This window comes from Heptranchias perlo, chromosome 4, assembly GCF_035084215.1.
Source record: "Heptranchias perlo isolate sHepPer1 chromosome 4, sHepPer1.hap1, whole genome shotgun sequence".
NCBI lineage: Eukaryota > Metazoa > Chordata > Chondrichthyes > Hexanchiformes > Hexanchidae > Heptranchias > Heptranchias perlo.
Genome location: NC_090328.1, coordinates 30718484 through 30741311, shown reverse-complemented (window position 1 = coordinate 30741311; position 22828 = coordinate 30718484). Strand labels below are relative to the sequence as shown.

At 40.4% G+C, this 22828-nt stretch overlaps 1 protein-coding gene across 5 annotated transcripts in view; it reads right to left on the bottom strand.

Moving 5' to 3' along the window:
• The window catches only part of LOC137320825 (ceramide transfer protein), a 145875-nt gene extending 123379 nt beyond the window's left edge, over positions 1 to 22496 (bottom strand). For all 5 annotated transcript variants that reach the window (XM_067982699.1, XM_067982700.1, XM_067982702.1 and 2 more), the window contains exons 1-2: positions 22235 to 22496; positions 21139 to 21273 (exon numbers count right to left, since the gene is read on the bottom strand). In XM_067982699.1, the coding sequence (XP_067838800.1) occupies positions 21139 to 21273; positions 22235 to 22327 (228 nt within the window). In that variant the 5' untranslated portion in view covers positions 22328 to 22496. The remainder of the gene's footprint in view (positions 1 to 21138; positions 21274 to 22234) is intronic.
• Between the last annotated feature and the right edge of the window lie 332 nt (positions 22497 to 22828).

Sequence of the window (22828 nt, the reverse complement as noted above, 5' to 3'; positions counted from 1 at the left end):
TGCTAGCATAACATCCCTGCTCTTATATTCTGTTGTAAACAATTTTACAACACCAAGTTATAGTCCAACAAATTTATTTTAAATTCCACAAGCTTTCGGAGGCTTCCTCCTTCCTCAGGTGGTGTGGAAATGAAATTTTCGAATCCTTCGCATTTGAAAATCACAGAACAATGCCTGGTGATTACTGCCCGTTGCCAAGGCAATCACAGTGAGCAGACAGAAAGGTGTCACCTAAAGGCCACCGAATATACAAACCCCCCAAAAAAAAGAGCGAGAGAGAAGGAAGACAGTCAATGACCCGTTATATTAAAAACAGATAACATTTGTTCGCTGGTGGGGTTACGTGTAGTGTGCCATGAACCCAAGATCCCGGTTGAGGCCGTCCTCATGGGTGCGGAACTTGGCTATCAATTTCTGCTCGACGATTTTGCGTTGTCGTGTGTCTCGAAGGCCGCCTTGGAGTATGCTTACCCGAAGGTTGGTGGCTGAATGTCCATGACTGTTGAAGTGTTCCCCGACAGGGAGAGAACCCTCCTGTTTGGCGATTGTTGCGCGGTGTCCGTTATTCTGTGCCTCGGCTAATAAAGGAAAGCATTCCATATGCCTTCTTAACCACCTAATCTACTTGTCCTACTACCTTCAGGGATCTGTGAATATGCACTCCAAGGTCGCTCACTTCCTTTACACCTCTCAGTATCCTCCCATTTATTGTGTGCTCCCTTGCCTTGTTTGCTCTCCCCAAATGCATAACCTCACACTTCTCCGGATTGAACTCCATTTGTCACTTTTCTGCCCATCTGACCAGTCCACTGATATCTTCCTGCAGTCTACAGCTTTCCTCCTCACTATCAACCGCAAGGCCTATCTTTGTGTCATCCGCAAATTTCTTAATCATGCCCCCAACGTTTAAGTCCAAATCGTTAATGTATACCACAAAAAGCAAAGGACCTAGCACCGAGCCATGCGGCACCCCACTGGAAACAGCCTCCTAGTCGCAAAAACACCCGTCGACCCTTACCCTTTGCTTCCTACCACTGAGCCAATTTTGGATCCAATTTGCCACATGCCTTTGGATCTCAACGACTACTCCTATACTGACGAGCATATGGCACCAGAAGTAATCCTGTGATTATTACCCTCGAGGCCCTGCTCTTCAATCTATCTAATTGCCGAAACTCCCTTTGCAGGATGCCAATTCTATTTCTTTAGCATTCAAATCAAATGTTTCACATCACAGCCAAACTCTCAACCCACACTGAGCATGCCTAGCTGAAAATAACAAACCTGAAAATACTGACTTAAAATGACCAGTAAATAGATGTCCTGAGAATTACAAAAGTCAGATTTTCACACGGCAAACTAAGAATTAAGCTATTTTCACAATTTGCCACAATGGTAACATTTAAAATGGATGATATTCATTTCAAATTGAAGACAAAGTTTTAGTACAATAAATATAGCTCAAAGGGATGTCACTTCTTCAAACTAAGTTTTCTTCCTCTTTTTGGCTCATCTTCCTTTTACAACTCTTTACATTATTCAACTATATGCTAGTCCTTTTACAATTTTTATTTTAAAAAAAACTAGTGGATTTCCCATGATAATGCTCAGAGAAAATGGGTAGGTTGATGATAAAAGATGAAGTTGTAAATTTATGACAAATTTAAAGCACAAGATATGCAATTAAATTTAAAACAGAAAAGACTGATTTATAAAACGTATTCCATGTGAAGATCACAATTGTAATTAGTTAGCAAAATTACAAAATATAGTCAGATCAAACTTAGTAACTTATTATTTTAGTGAGTAAATTAGTGAACATGAATAATATGGATAATTATAATATGGAATGAACAACTTAGTGAATGGTGAGATGTATGGTGTGGTGTTTTGATGATGGGTGTGTTGTCAGCTTGTCATGTAACAGAGTCCTTTTATATTTTCAGCCAAAGTGCGTATTTGGAGCATTTTCTGTTTCTATTTGAGATTGAGCATTGAGTTTTTTTTAATATAATAATTTAGTTGAGGATCAGATGCAGTATTACCGAGTCATATCCTTTTTTGAACATTTTGATTAATTTGGTCTCAAAAATCATGGTGTTGGCCAGGGGCTGCAGAAACTACTGAGTTTATTCCGAACTGCTGACACACAGGCAAAAGCAACTTTTGAACTGAAGTAACCGGAGTTCAGTCGCTGGCCTGAGCTGGCTGGAACCAGTTTGAATTAGCTAAGTTTCGTGAAAGACAAAAGGAGATGTGATAATTTAGTCCTTATTTAGAAAAGGAGTAATGAGGTAATGCTACCCAAGTCCTTGGGACAGAGCCAATAAGAAGACACAGACTAGGCGAGCAAGCCTAAACCAACAGGAGAGAGAGACAGCACAGCTTGAAGAGATAAGATTCCGAATAAGAATGAAGAATCTGGGGTGTGGAGCCAGAGCAAAGACCAACCATCACGGAAGTGGAAGAACCTACGTCAGGGACGTAGAGAAGACGTCGAAAGAGAGAGAGAACGGAACGCCTGGCCAGCGTCAGCTCTCCTTTTCGGGTATTAGCCTTTATATTCTGTGACCACTCGGAGAGTCAAAGAAACCTAGTGGGTGTGCATTTAGATCCTAGTTTGGGTATAAAACTGTATAACCTGGTGCAAACTGCATGTCTATATCTAACCAGACGTATAAGCTATATGTATATGATCTAACGGCGTGAATAAAGCGAATTGAGAGTTAAGAGAGAATTGACTCTTCTCTTTATACTAAGACAATAACCGTAACTGGTGACCATCAACAATGGGAAGAATCAAGTATCATGGTTAGTACTGTGTCTCTTTTTTATATATAGAGTGCATCATTTTGAAGATAGAATTTTTGAAGATAGCTCAATAAATACAAGTTGTGTTATTTTGAGGAATTAGTTACGATTGAGAATGTGAAATGCTGTTGGGGCAGGAAATAGGTTTTGTTTTGACAATGAATGATAAAGTATGATCATGAGAGCATCTGAAGTGTTTCTCGTGTTGAGAATAATGCTAAGCAACGAGAAAATAAAATTATAGAAATGGACTATACACAAAAAAAGGTCTGATGTTAGGTCAACAGTAATGATATTGCCACATTGTAAATTATATAACAGTTAATGGAACAGAGCAGTAGTGTAATTAAGGCAAGCTGGGCAGAATAAATAAATTTGTTTTAGAATGGAAAAAATGGTTTGTTTGCTCTGTACAGCAACAGTAAAAGAGTAAACTGACCAAGGTTTTGCATAGGAAAGGAGATTTATTAAAAACAGAAATGCTTAGCATTAGAAAAATTGCAGCATCGTCATTTGTACACCAACTGTAAAGAAGCAAATTAGCAAACTATATTACCCATGGGATTTTAAATAATTTATGAATTTACATTATAGGGAATAAGTGGATTTTTCTGTATCACAAAAGTCATTAAATTTTTTAAAAAACCACAATTCAAACACTTGCCATGAAAAAACGTCTGGGTTTGGGTAGCTTGGCTTATAATCAGAATTTGAAGAATTGAAACAATTATGAGGGGGGGCGCCAGGGGTTGGAGGTAAAAAAAGATTAAGAAATGCACCTACTACAATAGAACAGCCACGATGCAGAGTTTCTGGGAGTGAGCCGGCAGACCAGGTCATATGTTAAAATAAGCCAGAGGTAAGTTGAAGAAATTTTCCTAAATTATAATAAATTTGACTGTGATTAAGTGACAGAAAAGCATGAGCTACAGGAAGTGCATGATTACATTGAATTTACAGCACAGAAACAGACTGTACACACGAGTCTCCTCCCACATTACTTCATCCCACCCTATCACTATATCCCTCTACTCCTTTCTCTCATGTACTTATCTAGCTTCCCCTTAAATGCAGCTATGCTATTCGTCTCAACTATTCCATATAGCAGCGAGTTCCACATTCTAACCACTCCGAATAAAGAAGCTTCTCCTGAATTCCCTCTTGGATTTATTAGTGACTATCATATTTATGGCCCCGAGTTTTGGACTCCCCCACAAGTGGAAACATCTGCTCCATATCTACCCTATCAAATCCCTTCAGAATGTTAAAGACCTCTATCGGGTTACCAGTCAATCTTACCATTTTTTTTTAAAAAGAGGAAAGAGCCCCAGCCTGTTCAGTCTTTCCTGAGAGTTGTACCCTCTCAGTTCTGGCATCATCCTTGTAAAAAGACAAGACTTTTAATGTATTAAAATAGATTGATTTTCTTGACAGGAAAGGATAGAATCAAGTGAAGGACAACTCAACATAAGTGAAAGGAAAATGTAAAATACTAAAAATGAAAAGGGACAAAGAAATAAAGGTGAAATGGAAAGAACCGATAAAAAGGTGCATACTTTAGTCGAGACACAAAATATAGGGTTAGCACATGTGGGAAACCTTAAGACACAAACACCCACTGTATCCATGTCTTGATGCAAAAGCTATCAGTAGTACGAGCTCCAAATCAAAAGATCATCTTCCTGGTATAACAGTACTTCACATCAATAGAATGGGTGGGCAAAAGGGGCACAACTTTTACTGCTGCACATAAACCCTATGTTGCTTTTTAAAAAAAAACCTGAAACCAAGACACACACACTAACTTTTCTCCCCTCACAGATCCTTCCCCGGACTCTTCCAATTTTGCATCCCACAACATGAGAAATCCTAGGCAAGCCTCTGTTCACAGTGCAGCCAAGATCAGGTGGCAGCAATCTACATCCTTTCACTCTGGTGCTCCTTACCATCTTACCCAACAATTTCTGTTCCAGGTAGACACTGCTCACCAATGTAAGTTTTTTGGCAATCAAAAAGTATATTCTCAGCTGGTTATACCTTGGATGAGTCACAAGTCCAGCTCAACATTGGAAAGACTGAAGCCATTGTCTTCAGCCCCCACCACAAACTCCACTCCCTTGCAACTGATTCCATGTACTACCCCAGCCAGAGTCAGGCTGAACCATATAAATTCATAATCTAAGCATCCCATTTGACCGTGAGCTGAGTTTCACACCCCACCTCCTACCCATCACCAAGACCTCTTACTTCAACCTCCACAAGAACCCCTGCCTTTGCCCCTAATGCCACTATTTTAATACTGGAGTTAACCCAATTAAAAGAAATGGGTTAACGCTGGTGTTGTAGCAATGCCGATTACAAGATCTTAGTGTGACTGTTGTTAGCAGCATTAGCAGAGACCTGGGAGCAGATTACCTGTCTTCTTGTTCAATAAAGGAATTGTGCAGAAGTGAGATGGGGAGAGAAATACATTTCAACTCCTCATATCACGAGTGGCTCATCTTCATGTCATCAGAAACTCCACAATTTTATTCTACACTCAAAATTTATCCAATGGATTCCTAAACACCTGTGACATAGTAGAGACTACATAAAATCAGTAGGAGGTGTGGCTTATTCTACAATTAGGCAAAGACAACACCAAATGATTAACATTTTGCTTTCAGCATCACTTAATAGTTACAAATGGTCTAATGTGTTAGAGAGTGGTCCTTAAATTGAACAGATTTTTTTTGGGTATCTGATAAACATGGTGATGGGTTCCTGCGCATAAGGGAGTCTCCAAATCAAGCAACTGAGAAATCTACACATGGAAATTCTATTTGTCGGATACAGTGTGCAAACCCCACTTACCCAAGCCCAAAGGTCTTAAGTAGAGGTTGGCAAGAGCCAAGGCTGAGGGACCATCAAGTGTGTGCAGGGGCACTGGGCATTTTGACCAGCGAAAATACAAAAGCTTCCCAATGCAAAGTACTTGCAAGCTCCACACTGCTTTTCCAGATGGGACCACCCTACCTGTAAGGCACTAACTTGCAGTGGAGTGGAAACAATCCCAAGAGACCTCATGTGTCATTTAATATTGAAAGATAACATGACGTATGAACAGTCCCCCCCCGCCACCCCAAACTTGTTTGTCAGTTAAGAATCCTAATGATAAGTAAGTCACCCTGTCACTGGATTGCGTTGTCTTCCTGCTTCCCTCATTGTTTTTGGCCCCTTGAGGAAAAAGGTTCATTTGGTTAGGCCTATACCACCCTGAAGTACAGTAGACACTAACAAAAAGGTATGCAGTTTCTAAATTAATATCTTGCTGTATACAGAAACTGTATGTGCATACATGAGTGGACATTTTTCTGGTCTCCCACCAGGTTTTCAAGCATTTAGTCTGGTGAAAATTACAATGCTGTTGGTCCCACCCACCCATCACAAAACAATGTATACATAAAATAAAAAAAGTGACTCCAGTTTTCCTCACCAAAAAGCTTGAAAGCTGTAGTCACTGAAATTTTAAATCCTAGTTCTCAAGATAAATTGGTGCACTTTTTTTAATCCATATCCTCCCTCCATCAAATTACTCCCCACCCCGTGCAGTTCAACTTGCAACAGTCAGGTCCACGCTGCCAGTAAACATAAATCTCAGCAAAAGCTCCATTCTTTAAATGCAAAAACTGCTTCAAACTGTTTCTTGGACACTATGTTCAAAAATCACTCAGCTCAAACTTCAACATCAAGATGCGAATCACAATACACTTAAAAAAAATCTGAACATAGAATCATAGAAGGTTACAGCACGGAAGGAGGCCATTTGGCTCAGAGATTCAGCACTGTCTCCATGCACGAGCAATCCAGCTGGTCCCACTGCCCTATTATCGTAGCCCTGCACATTTTTTCATTTCAAGTACTTATCCAGTTCCCCTTTGAAGGCCATGATTGAATCTGCCTCCATCACTCCCTCGGGCAGTGCAGTCCAGATCCTAACCACTCACTGTGTAAAAAAGTTTTTTCTCATGTTACTTTTGGTTCTTTTGCCAATAATCTTAAATCTATGCCCTCTGGTTCTTAACCCTGCCAGGAACAGTTTCTATCTACTCTGTCTAGACCCTTCATGATTTTGAATACCTCTACCAAATCTCCTCTCAACCTCCTCTGTTCCAAGGAGAACAATCCCAGCTTCTCCAGTCTATCCACATAATTTAAATCCCTCATCCCTGGAATCATTCTAGTAAATCTCCTCTGCGCCCTCTCTAAGGCCTTCACATCTTTCCTGAAGTGCAGTGCCCAGAACTGGACACAATACTCCAGTTGTGGCTGAACCAGTGTTTTGTGACGGATCATCATGACTTCCTTGCTTTTGTACTCTATACCTCTATTTATAAAGCCCAGGACCCTATATGCTTTTTCAAACCACTTTCTCAACCTGCCCTGTCACCTTCAACGATTTGTGCACATATACCCCAGATCCCTCTGTTCCTCTACCCCTAGTTTGTATTGCCTCTCATTTTTCCTACCAAAATGCATCACCTTACATTTTTCTGCATTAAACTTCATCTGCCATGTGTCCACCCATGCCACCAGAGTGCCTATATCCTCTTGAAGTCTATCACTATCCACCTCACTATTCACTACCCTTCCAAGTTTTGTGCCATCTGCAAATTTTGAAATTGTACCCTGTACTCCCAAATCCAAGTCATTAATATATATCAAGAAAAGCAGTGGTCCCAGCACCAACCCCTGGGGAACACCACAACTCCCTCCAGTCCAAAAAACAACCGTTCACCACTACTCTCTGCTTCCTGTCCCTTAGTCAATTCTGTATCCATGTTGCTATTGCCCCCTTTATTCCATGGGCCACAATCTTAATAGCAAGCCTACCATGTGGCACTTTATCAAACACTTTTTGAAAATCCATATATACATCAACCCTCTGATACCTCATCAAAAAACTCTATTATTAAGTTGGTTAAACATGATTTGCTTCAACAAATCCATGCTGGCTTTCCCTAATCAATCTACACTCGTCCAAGCAACTGTTAATTCTGTCCCGGATTATCGTTTCCAGAAATTTTCCCACCACCGAGGTTAAACTGACTGGCCTGTAGTTGCTGGGTTTATCTTTACACCCTTTTTTGAACAAGGGTGTAACATTTGCAATTCTCCAGTCCTCTGGCACCACGCCCGTATCTAAGGATGTCTGGAAGATTATGGCCAGTACCTCTGCAATTTCCCCCCTTACTTCCCTCAGCATCCTAGGATGCATCCCATCTGGACCAGGTGACATCTATTTTAAGTACAGCTAGCCTTTCTAGTACCTTTTCTTTATCAATTTTTAGCTCATCCAGTATCTCAGCTATATCTTCCTTTACCGAGACTCTGGCAGCATCTTCTTCCTTGATAAAGACCAATGCAAAGTACTCATTTAGTACCTCAGCCACCCCCTCTGCCTCCATGAGTAGATCCCCTTTACGGTCCCTAATCAGCCTCACCCCTCCTCTTACTAGCTGTTTACTGTTAACATGTCTGTAGAAGACTTTTGGATTCCTTTTTATGTTGGCCACCAGTCTATTCTCATACTCTCTCTTTGCCCCTCATTTCTTTTTCACCTCCCCTCTGAACTTTCTATATTTTTGCCTGGTTCTCACTTGTGTTATCAACCTGACACCTGTCATACGCCACTTTTTTCCACTTCATCTTATTCTCTATCTCCTTTGTCATCCAGGAAGCTCTGGCTTTAGTTGCCCTACCTTTCTCCCTCGATTGTCCGTGCCCGAATCATCTCTTTAAAAGGCCGCCCACTGTTCAATTATAGTTTTGCCTGCCAATCTGTGATTCCAATTTACCTGGACCAGATCTGTTCTCATCCTATTGAAATTGGCCTTCCTCCAATTGAGTATTTTTACTTTAGAGTGGTCAGAGTCCTTTTCCACAGCTATTCTAAACTTTATGATACTATGATCGCTGCTCCCTAAATGCTTCCCCAATGACAATTGCTCCAATTGGCCTGTCTCATTCCCTAGAACCAAGTCCAGCAATGCCTCCTTCCTCGATGGGCCAGAAACGTACTGGTTGAGAAAGTTATCTTGAACACATTTCAAAAATACCTCCCCTTCTTTGCCCCTTATATTATTGTTATCCCAGTCTATATTCGGATGGTTGAAATCCCCCGTTATCACTACTCTGTTGCTTTTGGACCTCTCTGGAATTTCCCTGCAAATTTGCTCCTCTATATCCTTCCAACTAGTTGGTGGTCTATAGAATACACCCAGTAGTGTAGTGGCACCTCTATTGTTCCTTAACTTCAACCAAATAAATTCTGTCCTTGACCCCTTCAGGACATCCTCTCTCTCCAGCACTGCAATATTCTCCTTAATCAGTACTGCCCCCCTTTTCATTCCTTCCCTATCTTTCCTGAACACCTTGTATCCAGGAATATTTGGTAGCCAATCCTGCTCTTTTTTAAGCCAGGTCTCCATTATTGCCATAACATCGTATTCCCATGTGGCTATTTGCACTTGCAACTCACCAACCTTGTTTACCACGCTTTGTGCGTTTACACTCATGCACTGCAAACCCATCTTAGAGTTTCTTGTGCGCTCTCAGTCTGACCCCACTTAATATCTTACTATTTCTTACTCTAGGGCTATCTTTGTCTCCTCATCCTTTGTGCCCCTTGTTTCCCCTTTCCAATGCTACATCTTGGTGCCCATCCCCCTGCCAAATTAGTTTAAACCCCACCCCCACACAGTACTAGCAAAACTCCAAGTGAACTTCAAAGTTAGCCTTCCAATAGGAGCGTCTTCAAAAGATTATTTACATTTAAAGTAGCGACTTCCAAATCAAAAGCCAAAATGCAACAGCTGATCATAAATGAATATTGAAAGTAGTTAGACTAAGTCTGCTTTCTTAGATGGAAGACTAAGCAACAAACAGCCTGTGAAATGCAGGTACTGAAACAGTGACATTTTAAAATGAAAAAGTTTTATTTATTTTATTTCTAAATTCCAAAACATTGTATCCACTTGAACAGTAACCACACCCTTAAATTCAACAACCCCTTTCCCCAAAATAACTCAGTCTGATGCGAGTGTTTACCCTATCGTTTTCCAAAATCTAGGTTCATGACATATCCAGTAATTACATAGAATTTACAGTACAGAAACAGGTCATTCGGCCCAACTAGATTATACCGGTGTTTATGCTCCACACGAGCCTCCTCCCACCCTACTTCATCTAACCCTATCAATATATCCTTCTATTCCTTTCTCCCTCATGTTAGAGTAGAAGGATTTCCATTTGTGAGCTCGCACCATTACCAGATATTGTGCATGTAAGGTCACTGTCCATATGGAGTGAGGGCTTACTAATGGGAGTGGTCTTTGACAATAAGCATGGGAGAAATATCGGAGTAAAACCCAAAAACATACCACCATCCCGTGTCAAATGGACAGTTTTAAGCAGGTGGGGAGGAGACTAAGAGTGAGGACAGTTATTTAGAACTGCTCCAATGTCAAGCTTCAGTCTCCAAACCTTTCTATTAATCGGATTAGTTTCAATTTGTATTTAGGAAATGTGGCAGACATTCTTTTCTGATGTAACCAAAAATCACAAGAGATGCTGGGAATGGCTGAGTTAAGGACATAAGAAATAGGAGCAGGGGTAGGTCATGCAGCCCCTTGAGCCTGCTCTGCCATTCAATAAGATCACGGCTGATCTTCAACCTCAACTCCCATTTCCCACCCGATCTCCATATCCCTTGATTCCTTTAGAGTCCAAAAATCTATCAGTCTCAATCTTGAATATACTGAACGGCTGAGCATCCACAGATCTCTGGGGTAGAGAATTCCAAATATTCATAACTCTGAATGAAGAAATTCCTTCTCATGCGTTAATGATGGACGTCCAAATTATAATTCCCTTTCAAGTACATACCTGACTTGCTCTTCCTCCTGATCACCATGACCGTGAGGGCAGCTTCTACTTTCCACTGTCTGTTTGCTCTATTACATTTGTTAGCTTTTGATCTCAGGAGTGCAATAGCCAGAAGCACTATCAGTAAGTACAAACAATGATTTTACTCCCTTTTAGAACTCCCCTCTCATCTTATCTAATACTATTCACCCCTGGCCTCAGTTTTTCTTCCTCCACATTCTTCATCTTTCAGTCCCCTGTTCTGCCATTTTTGCTTTGATTTTCTCTGTATTGCCCTGTTTGCTCCTTTAGAAGAAACAAAAATAAATCATGAAAGTATTTTTTTTTTAAAATAGAGTTTTTAAAAAGTTACACTGGAACAGTGCACAAGAACAAACAAGAAAATGAAAACTAAACAATAAAATGGAAGACAGACTGGTAAAAAACTCAAGAAAAACCCATTTATATCTATATTTTCTTCTTATTGCATGTTGTACACAGCAACACCACTGTCCTGAACACACAGCGTGGTAGATAAAATATCCAGTGAACAGCAAGTCAGTATCACAATCTGCTGAATATCTACAAGTTCACTACCTGAACGTCAAATGTACAAAACGGAATAAAATGGCACTTGGAATCACTCAATATAGGTGACGTAAATATAAACAAGCATACAAAAGATGGCAAATCTGTTAGACTTTGTTTATATTTACAACTGTAAATACAATACAAGCTAAAAATATATAAAATATTGAACCAACTTTAAGATACAAGGAACTATAGCAATCTGCACTCATTAGTTTATACAATTCTATGGCCACTGTTGTCCACACATGGGTACAGTATGCTAATAAAAGTTACACACAATGTACATTTTGGTTATTTGCAAAAATTGAGGAAATATAAGCCAGTAATATTTTTAAATTTCAAATAAGCACTAAATACAGGAAGCTAAGTTTGTCAATGAATGGTGAGAAACATATTTTGAGAAGTAATCTCAACAAATGACATCCAGTTATTTGTTCTCATTTTTAGATGTTTACTAAAAATTGCAACACTAGTTATATAGCTTTATATCTACAATATTCTTATGAAACTTTTCTGTGCATACTATTAGATCAACTGTAAAGATACATTAATAAAAAGGAAAAGTATCAGAGAAGTTACATGTTGAGGAGGAATAACTTTAATTGATCTAGCAGAGGACTGATTTCAGCTTTGACAGCCAAAAGCATCTTTTAACTAGATAATATACATCAAGGGGATGAACTAATCTTTTAAATAGACTGTTCTGTCCTGTGAACAAAGTCACATACCCCAGATTTAATATCAGCAAAAATATGCAATGCCATACTATTTTCCAACTGAAATTTGTCCTTTTTGCCAGCTGAACAATGAGTTCTTACTGCCCAAGGCACCTAGTAAAATATCACTGGTGTCATGAGGATGTCAGTAAACCATTATGGTGGGAGTGAGATTTTCTGCGTTATATAGAATTGAACTATGGAAAACACCGGTGCAGTTAGATTTTGTTCTTCACCTTAGCATCTCAATAAAATAAACCTGTATTGCGTTTGGAGAGAACATTTTGAGCTAGAGTGAAAGGAAGAACTAACTTGCATTTATTTAGCATCTTTCCTCGGGACATTCCAAAGTGCTTCATAGCCAATGAATTCCTTTGTGAAGTGCATTCTGTGTTATGTAGGCAAAAGCAGTAGCCAATTTGCACACAGCAAGGTCCCACAAACAGCAATGAGATAAATCAGTTAATTCAATGTAGAATGGCTAGTGAAGTAGTAGTGGTGACAGTAGTGTGGGAGCAATTTGTGATGAATTAAAAGAATCACACAGGAATATATTGGCTATTAGTATGGTTTCCTTTTATTGTATTTGTACCAATATGCTAAATACATCTCATAACACTATGGAAATGTCAGACAGTGATCTACAAACTCGAGAATCCTTGTGGTGCAACTCAAAGCCATTACTACAAAATTATTGCCTTCCTAAGGGTACCAAAGCATTTTGAAGAATAACATGCTGGTGCTAGAACTGTTTATGTTTTACTTTATTAGAGTTTAATTATACTTTATTGTAAGGATGTGCTATGAACTACAGAAATTCATATTACATTGTAAGCAAAGTATAAAGGGAAAAGATAGGTTTAGTAATTCTAGCTTGGGTAATTAAATCTAACAAGTTAGCTCAGAGTAATGCTCCTGGGCTATTCGACAAAAATGAGTCAGATATAAGATGTTTAAGAGACTAAAGAATAAAGTAGCTGAAAAGGTCTGTACTATCACTTAAAAGTACTAAAATGCAGACAGTTTGACCTTCCTCTTCTTATGGCATTGATTCCTTGCTTAGGTGCAGTCCCATAAACAGTCACCCTCCTGTAGCTTGCCCAAGTGATCATTATACATGTCAAGCATTGAAAGTGAGTGTAGGTAGGCTATTGGACTGCATGAGGCATCACAGCCAACCTTGATTCCCCTTCTCACTCAATGTCAATACACTCAAACTCTAGCAAGGGTCAGGGTAGAAATCAAGGCTGGGAACACTGACCAATTTTCCTTTCTCTGATCCAGAGCTGCTGCGGCTAACTGTAATGTCCTACTGCTGCCTCAACTGAAATCAGCTAACTCACTACAGACTAGGGATCAACTCTGGGAACTTCCTATAACTCAGCTATTCAATCTCAACCTTTTGAACCCCATATCAGATTTTATAAGTGAAACTGATTTCAAAATCATCTTTGGCACTGTGTATCACGGACCTGGGATCAAATTCAGCTTGCAGTTTGAAAATATCACCCCTTGGTTTCTTGTGGGCACAATGCTTGAGCACAATACTGTCCTAGATACAGCAAAAAAAATGTATTTCAAAAATGGTAGTCTCATTCACGATGACTAGTACAGGAAAAGGGAAACTCTACATTGGCACAGTGAATGCTTGGAGAACTCAGTGGAGCAGGTCAGCAGGTTTACTCTGCATCTGATCATGATGTACACAGGGAATATCCTGTGGACACTAGGTGCCTGAAGAGGTAAGTCTTCATCAGCACCATCTTAATTCACCTTAGGTGAAGAAAGCCTCCCAAAATATTTAAAATGGATCAATATTACATTGGCCTGTTTCTGTGCTGTGGACTCATTCAGCCCAACTAGTCTATGGGCATTTATGCTCCACACAAGCCTTCTCCCTCCCTACTTCATCTACCCCTATCAGCATACCCTTCTATTCCTTTCTCCTTCTTGTGCTTATCTAGCTTCCCTGTAAATGCATCTATGCTATGTGCCTCAATTACTACTTGTGGTAGCGTGTTTCACATTCTTACCACTCTTTGGGTTCCCTATTGGATTAATTAATGACCATCTCACATTGATGACCTTTAGTTTCAGACTCACCCGCTAGTGGAAACATTTTCTCTACCTCTACCTTATCAAACCCTTTCATAATCTTAAAGACCACTATCACAGGTCACCCTCAGTCTTCTCTTTCCTGGAGAAAACATCCCCAAGTCTGTTTAGTCTTTCCTGATAAGTATATCTTCTCCGTTCTGGTATCGTCCTTGTGAATCTTTTTTTGCACCTTCTCCAATGCTTCTATATCCTTTTTATAATATGGACATTAGAACTGTACTTGGTACTCCAAGTGTGGTCTAACCAAGGTTCTTGCAAGTTTAACATAACTGCTCTGCTTTTCAATTCTATCCCTCTAGAAAAATGAACTCCAGTGCTGGGTTTGCCGCCTTAAAAAAAAACAGCCTTATTAACCTGAATCGCTACTTTTAGTGATTTGTGTATCTGTACTTAGAGATCCCTTTGCTCCTCTACCCCATTAAGACTATTATCCAAGCAATACATGGCCTCCTCATTCTTCCTACCAAAATGTACCACCTCACACTTATCTATATTGAAATTCATTTGCCAATTACACGCCCATTCGCAAGTTTATTAATGTCTTCTTGCATTTTAACGCATTCTTCCTTTGTATTAACTACACCCACAACTTCATGTCGTCCACAAATTTTAAAATTTTACTTCCGATTCCCACGTCCCATCGTTAATGTAAATTGTGAACAGTGGACCCAGCACCGATCCCTGTGGAACACCTCATCCCACCTTTTACCAGTCTGAGTAGCTACTCTTAACCCCTACTGTTTTCTGTTTTGTAGCAAGCTTGCTATCCGTTCTACCACCTGTCCCGACTCCATATGCTCTGACTTTAATCATGAGTCCACAATGCCGAATCGAAGGCCTTTTGAAAATCCAAATATATTACATCTACTGCATTACCCTGTTATATCTTCAAAGAATTTAATAAGGTTGGTTGAGCATGACTTTCCCGTCTGAAATCCATGCTGTCTATTCTTTATTATATTTTCATTTTCTAGATGTTTTTCTATTACATCTTTGAGTAAAGGTTCCATTATCTTTCCTACCACTGACATTAAGCTAACTGGTCTATAGTTCCCTGAACTTGTTCTATCTCCCTTTCTAATACAGGAACAACATTAGCTGTCCGAGTAATACATATAGAAAAAAATAACCTCCGCTATCTCTTCCATAACTTTTAATGTGCATGGATGCAATCCATCCAGACCAGGGGTTTTATCCTCTCAAAGTTTGATTAGTTTATTATCGCCTCCTTTCTATCTTAAATGTTTTTATATCTTTTTTGATCTCTTCTACTGTCATACCCACCATGTTAGTTTCCCTGGTAAATACGGAGGCAAAGTAACTATTCAATATTTCTGCCATTTTGCTGTCATTACCTGTGAGTTTATCTTGTGCCTCCCTTAGTGACCTACCACTACCCTGATTTTTCTTTTGTTATTTATGTGTATGCAGAATACTTCACTATTTCTTTTTATATTCCATGATAATTTAATCTCATAGTTCCTCTTTGCTTTCTTAATTGCTTTTCTGACATCTTTCCTAACCTCTTCGTATTGCCTTTTATCATCCTCTCCTTTATTGTCTATGTACTTACAGTATGCCTTTTTTTAAGTTTTAATTTTACCCTTAAATCTTTATTCATTCATCGTATTTCATTATTGGCTAGTTTGTTCTCGTTTTCCAGAGGAATATATTTCACTTGAATTATATTGATTAACGTTTAAATATTTCCCACTGCTGTTCTATCGCTTCATCCGTCAACATTTTTTTTCCAGTTTACTTTCCCTAGTTCCATTCTCACCCCCTCAGAATTAGCTTTTTTCCAATCCATTACTTTGGTCTTTGTCAATCATTATTTTAAACCTTTTTATGTTATGATCGCTATTGTCTGGATACTTACTTCTCTATCTGCTCTGGTTCATTTCCCATTATTAGATCCAGCAGTGATTCCTCTCTTGTTGGGCTTCTCACATACTGGGTAAGAAAGGATTCCTGTACAACACTGTAAAAACTCCATTCCCCTTTCCCTACCGCTTCTTCCAGTTTATTTGGGGGTAGTTGAAATCTCCCATTATTATTCAATGTTTTTACTCATTTCATAGATTTGCCTACATATTTCTTCCTCCACTTCCCTTCCACTATTAGGTAGTCTGTAGAATACCCATACTAACATGATCGATCCCTTATCCTTTGTCTCAATCCATATGGATTTGGTTTCTCTTATTACTTATGTGCGTTTTTTCTATTGCCATTACGTTGTCTCTAATTAGTACAGCTACTCCACCCTCCCCTTCTTCCTTCCCCATCCTTTCTAAGTTATATCCTGCAATATTTAACTGCCAGTCCTGTTCTTCACGTAGCCACGTATGCTGCCCGTGTCCCAACTCGCACCAAGTCCCGTTCTCCCATCACCCCGTGCTCCCTAACCCGGAATGCCTCGATTTTAAAATTCTCATTGTTGTTTTCAAATCCCTTCATGGCCTCACCCCTCCTTATCTCTGTAACCTCCTTTAGCCCTACAACCCTCAGACCTCTGCGCTCCTCCAATTCTAGCCTCTTGCGCATCACCGATTTTAATCGCTCCACCATTGACGTCCATGCCTTCAGTTGCCTCGGCCTAAGCTCTGGAATCCCCTCCATAAACCTCTCTCTTCTCCTTTAAAATGCACCTCAAAACATACCTCTTTAACCAAGCTTTTGGACACCTGTCCTAATATCTCATGTGGCTCGGTGTCAAATTTTGTTTGGTAACGCTCCTGTGAAGCACCTTGGAACATTTTACGACGTTAATGGCGCTATATAAATGAAAGTTGCCGTTGTTATCCCCAGTACATATGGCTACATACAAACTATAACAGCACAAGCTGATCTAAAGCTATTTGAACATTATTCCTGCTTTTTGTACCCATACCAATTTCAGTTATGGAACAGATAACAGTACGTAGATCTAGTAACACCAGTTACATTTAGCGGCATTAGGCTGGTTATTGGTACTAAAACTCTATGAAGTTGCACATAATACTATGCAATACCGATTGCCTCCTTAAACTACTCCCACCACAACCAATGGCATATGTAACCATCAGTGCTTCATTTCTGTTAAAGAGCTCAAAATACTCTTCCATAGAATCACTAAATTTTATAGCCTAGGAGGCCATTTGACTCATTGCACCTGCACCATCTCTCTGAAAGAGCTATCCACTCAGTCCCATTCCCTTGCCCTTTTCCCAGACCCTTTTAATTTCTTTTAAAATATCTATCCATTTTCCCTTTAAAAAAATTATGGATTCTGCTTTCACCAACGTTTCTAGTAGGAAATTCCATGTTCTAACACCCTTCTGCATAAAAAACTCTCCTAACCCCATTATTCTGTTGGGGACGAGTTTAAATTAACTCCTCAGCAAATAGTGAAATAGGTTTTCCCTAATTACCGTATCAAACCTCTCAAATTTTGAGCACCTCTATCAGAACTCAACCTTCTCCGTTCTAATGAAAAGAGACCCAGTTTCTTTAATTAAATTCCTTCTGTAACCCCTCCACAGCCTTGACATCCTTCCTAGTATAGGGCACCCAAAACTGAACAATATTCTAACCTCTCTAAACAACTCCAGTTTGAAAGGGCACAATCTGAAGTATTATTGCTGTTTTCCCACAGTTAAAGTGGGCAACATGAAAATGTCACATCCATTAAGCATTATTGGGATCCTAGATAATGTGCATTATCCATTATATACAGAGATCAAAATATAAGGACGTTTAATGCACCTAAAAAAAAAATCAAACTCCAAAAATGTGACACAATCATTCACTTTGCTAGAACAGTCATATATTCAGAGTACTGTATATGAGGCTGTTCCCTCCTTTCCCAATGATGGCAACTTATCCTGGAATAGGGTTCAACAGGTAGCCATAGCCCTCCAGTGCCTCAAAAGTACACTCTACTGTTTTTACTATAATTAAGCATGCTATTCACATTATTGCTAATGCTGTACATAACTGGACGTATTGAACATCAAGTCTACTGAAACCCCCAGATTATTTTAAACTTTACCTTCAGCTATTTCAACATCATTCACAAAGTTCTTATGTTTGCTATTTCTTCTCTCCCCTAGGGCAGATTTCCTAACTCAGTCCAGATCAGAGAAGGAACATAGCATCTTTCTGATCTGTATACCAGATACCAGGCAATTGCAGAAACCATTTCCTTGGGGTAATTTTTAAGCATGAGACAAATAAGTTTCTCAAAATATAGTTGAAGCTTTATTGACATTTTTTAAATAATTCTTATACTTGAATATATCCACCCTTCTAAAACAAACTACATAATGCATTTAGCAAAGACTTGGTCATAACGGAGAACAAATACAACAGTCTCTGCAATATCATGTCACCATTTACGTAATCAGCTCTCTCAATAGCTCAGTCTGTAAAAACAGAGTGTGAGCTGGAACTGCCACACCCCAGACCAAGAAGGTTCCACATTTAATTGATGCTTGTGCTAAGTCTATTGACTTCAGGAAAAGTATAGATGGTATAAGTAATCTAAGTGCCCTCAGGCTAGGGGTGGGCAAAGAAGGAGAACTGGTTTTCATCCAGGTCATTCATTAATCAGTGATCTCTTCAGAAAAATGCAACTACATTTGACTCAGCCATCTCCCCATTGGACTGAACATCACATCACACTCGCTCTAGGCTCTCACGAAAAATGGTCACTTGGAGAAGTCACTGGAATGCCAACATATTCCAGCACAAGTCACTGATTTCAAGAGAAAGAAAGATTTTTTTTTTTGGGGGGGGGGGGGGGGGAGAGAAAAAGAGGACAAAGGTTGAGGTTTAATGATAAGCACTGCAATACACTTGAAAAAAAGTGCACACTTTTAATTAGACTTGATTGCTATGCAGGGTTTTCACAATGTTACATACACAATCTTACTTCTTCAGTTAAGCTTGTAGACTAATAACTGTAGTATTTTAAACTACTGCAACAATAAGTACACATTTATAATAATGCCTCATCATGGGAAGGGAAGAAAAGTATTAAAAAGAGTACTTCCATAACTTTCAGCATTCACTCTTACCCCTACCCCTGCAATTTCAAAGAACTACTCACACTCAACAGCAAGCAATACTTTTTCTAATTCAACATTTCAAGAAGAGTTAAGGCCAATTCAAACTAAGTTTCTCTATTTTGCCACACCCTTAACTGAAGAAATCTGAACAGCTCCACAGAGCGACAGCAAAGGAAGCAGCAAAATAACAGGTGTCTGTCTACAGGACTGGCTGAGTAATTTCTCCCCTACTATCCTTATCCATTGTGGACTTTTAAAAATAAACAGCTAAGTGCTTTAATAGAAAAGAAAGTCACTGAATAAGTCCAAAGTAACTGCACACAAGGTTGTCACCAAGTAAAGATGCTAGAAATTAACCCTGACAACTTAGTACAGGTCATTTCAGAATTAAAGTGGATACAGATAACTTTAAAAATCCTAACTAAAACAAAAAAAAATGTAATTTCAGATTCCTACAGTTATAAAAAGGTATTGCTTTGAAATTTTGAAAAGTATTTTATTTTTGCCTGCTCATTTTCACCACTATGTTCAACCCTCATCCACATTGCTGTTCCTTAGTCAGTCCACCAAGACACACACTTTGGTGAAGGAAAGATCACTTGCCACCACCCCTTCTCCGTGACACCTCAAGAAAAGTGTTCATAACAAAATAGACTGAAACATAAATCAAAAGCAAAATACTGCAGATGCTGGAAATCTGAAATAAAAACAGAAAATGCTGGAAAAGCTTAGCAAGTCTGTGGAGAAACACACAGTTAACGTTTCAGGTCGAAGACCATTTGTCTTTGACCTGAAACGTTAACTCTGTTTCTTTCTCCACAGATGCTGCCTGACTTGCTGATCTTCTCCAGCATTTTCTGTTTAGACTTAAACATTCAACCCCCAGTTGAACAGACTAAGACTGTAGTTGCTATACCACCTAATATTTCACATCAGTTTATTCAGTGATGTGGGAATGCCCTGAATGGTATATTGTAAGGACCATTATAATAGCAAATTGTTGGGTGTGGGTGATGCAGCAGTGCAACATTAGAATGAAAGGTGACAACCTTAGTTCCTCAAATGGCGAGGTCCAAACTTCAGCTTTACCGTCAAGGGCTGCTAAGTCAATGCCATGCAATTCCCCACAAAGAGGAAAAGAAAATAATCTAGACTGAGTCACTCCTGATTACCTTCCAGCGACCTGATTTAGAGGAGTAAAGGCCTGAGATGATTATCTCCTGACAGCTGGGAAAACCTGGGACAGGAGGAGGGGAAAGAGAAGGGAGAGAGAGAATTCTAAAGGGGGTAATAATACTGCTAAATGGAACCATGGCACAACACATTAGTATTAATACTGCTCAAGTAGTAGAATGTAAGTTAATACCCAGTTTCCAATCACATTTTCTATATTACAAGAGACTACACTTCAAAAGTACTTCATTGGCTGTAAAGTGCTTTGGGACATCCTATGGTCCTCGAAGGCACTAAATAAATTATTTTTCTACAGTTAGACCCATATTAGTTGAAGACTGGAAGCAAGAATAAAGTTAATCCATCGCTGCTGATGAAATGCTCATTTTCTACTTTATATGAGTCAAATTAAACCTTACGCTGTTTAGATGGCTCGGTCCCACATTAAACTGAAGAATGGCAGGGCAAAGGTTGTCTATAGTCATCCAAATAGCTACTCCTCAAGTTCATGAGATAGAAAAGAAAGTTGTACAAGTCAATCCAAGCAGATCTCACCACAAAGCCAGCAGGGGATGCTATGTTGACATATTAAAAAGGGCATGAAGAATTATTAAGCTTTCATACTTCTCACATTAAGGGGTACATTGACGACAACTGCTGGATTCAACTAACCGAGGAAATGTTAGTGGAGCAAATCTATTATATATTGTAGAATGAAAGTAGGATTACGCAAACCAAAAAAAGCATATTTTAATATAAAAACTTAGCAAACTCACAGTAATGACAGCCTTGCTCAGACAGATTGATCCCCTACAACCGTACTCAGTTTCATCCTCAGATTTGTAGTAACTCAGGGTATTAGTTTTTAAAACCACCCATCGGTCCTGCCAGCCATGGATATAGTTGGTCCACTTTAAAAAAAAACATAAAAAAATACGTGGTAAGACGCCTGGATATGGGCTAGATTGAACTATACTATACAACCAGATCAAAATGTTTCATTCGTTATTGTCGGCATCCTAAAAGAGATACTTATTCTACAAACCCTGGGAAAGCGCATTCTCAAGTAATCCAGCCGTTTTGCTCAAGTGCAAATAACTCGGGGAGGTGGGCGCGTTGCTCACTCGAGCGCCAGTGTTGCAACAACACGAACACGCCCGAGTTCACAGTAAAGTTCCAAAAGCACCGTATCCACACACTTTGGACTCGGGGTCTAAGAAACCAAAATATAACAGAATACAACTTTTACTCCGATACACACACAACGCACGGGGCTGTCAAAACAAAACAGCATCCGTTTCAATATTTTTTAAAAGCAGCAACCGATGCACAATAAAGAGAGTGAAACTCTCGGCTGTGACAACTCCCTCTTTTAATAACTTTTACTTTAATACTAAGCTGTTTGTAATTATTACCCAGCCAGCGGCTCCTGCCCCGCCGATCAGCGCTGCGGGTGACTGACAGGCCTTAGGGCTCGAGCTGTCGCCTCTCCGTTACCGGAGAGACAGCGAGAAGGTTTAAACAGATATCGGAGGACTGTCCCGTTCCCGCCGGGGTCCGGGTCCCGGTCCGAGCGGGCTCTGACTGATCGAACCGAGCCCAGGCTCCCCTCCCCTCCTCCCGGATACACTTACAGGGGGGGGGGGGTGCAGGTTACATACAGGGGGCCCCCCCGAGTAGCTGGGGAGGAGGGAGAAGGGGGGGGGGGGGAGGAGGGAGAAGGGGGGGGGGGGGGGAGGAGGGAGAAGGGGGGGGGGGGGAGGAGGGAGAAGGGGGGGGGGGGAGGAGGGAGAAGGGGGGGGGGGGGGAGGAGGGAGAAGGGGGGGGGGGGGGGGACTCCGGCCCGTCTGTGGGCGGTCCGGCAGCACTCACCTTGCTCAGGATCCCGCACAGCTCAACAGGCGGCCCGGACTCGGTGTCCAGATCCTCTTCGGAGGAAGAATTCCAGCTCTGATTATCCGACATTGAGAGAGAGACGGGCGAACCGACGGGCACAGACAGCTCCGAGAGGGGGAGGAAGGTGGGATCGGGGAGGGGGGGCGTGAGTCGGGTCGCGGCGGCGGAGCCTGGCTCTTTTCTCGCTGCTACGGTTCCCACTCGCACTGATGCTCAAATCGCCGCCATGTTTGTGACGTCACCCGCGAGGCTGGCTGGGAAGCGCGCGCGCGTGAGCGGGGCGCTGCCTGCTCGTGACGTGGAGCCCAGATCTGGGGCAAGGTTCGACGCGCCGCTGCAAGGTGTCATCACAGCCAGGGAGCCAGGCGAGGTTGGCGGGCGCGTAAATTATGTTTCGCCTCCTGAATATTCCCTCCACAGATGGCTAAATTTTGATCAACCGATGAGTGCCACTAACAGAACATTAGATCCACGTCTCCCCTCTTTGAGCAGCCACCACTAATATTAACTGTGGGGTCTAATCAAAGTTAGAGAAACTTATAATGCTAAGTGAAAGATATTATTATCCAT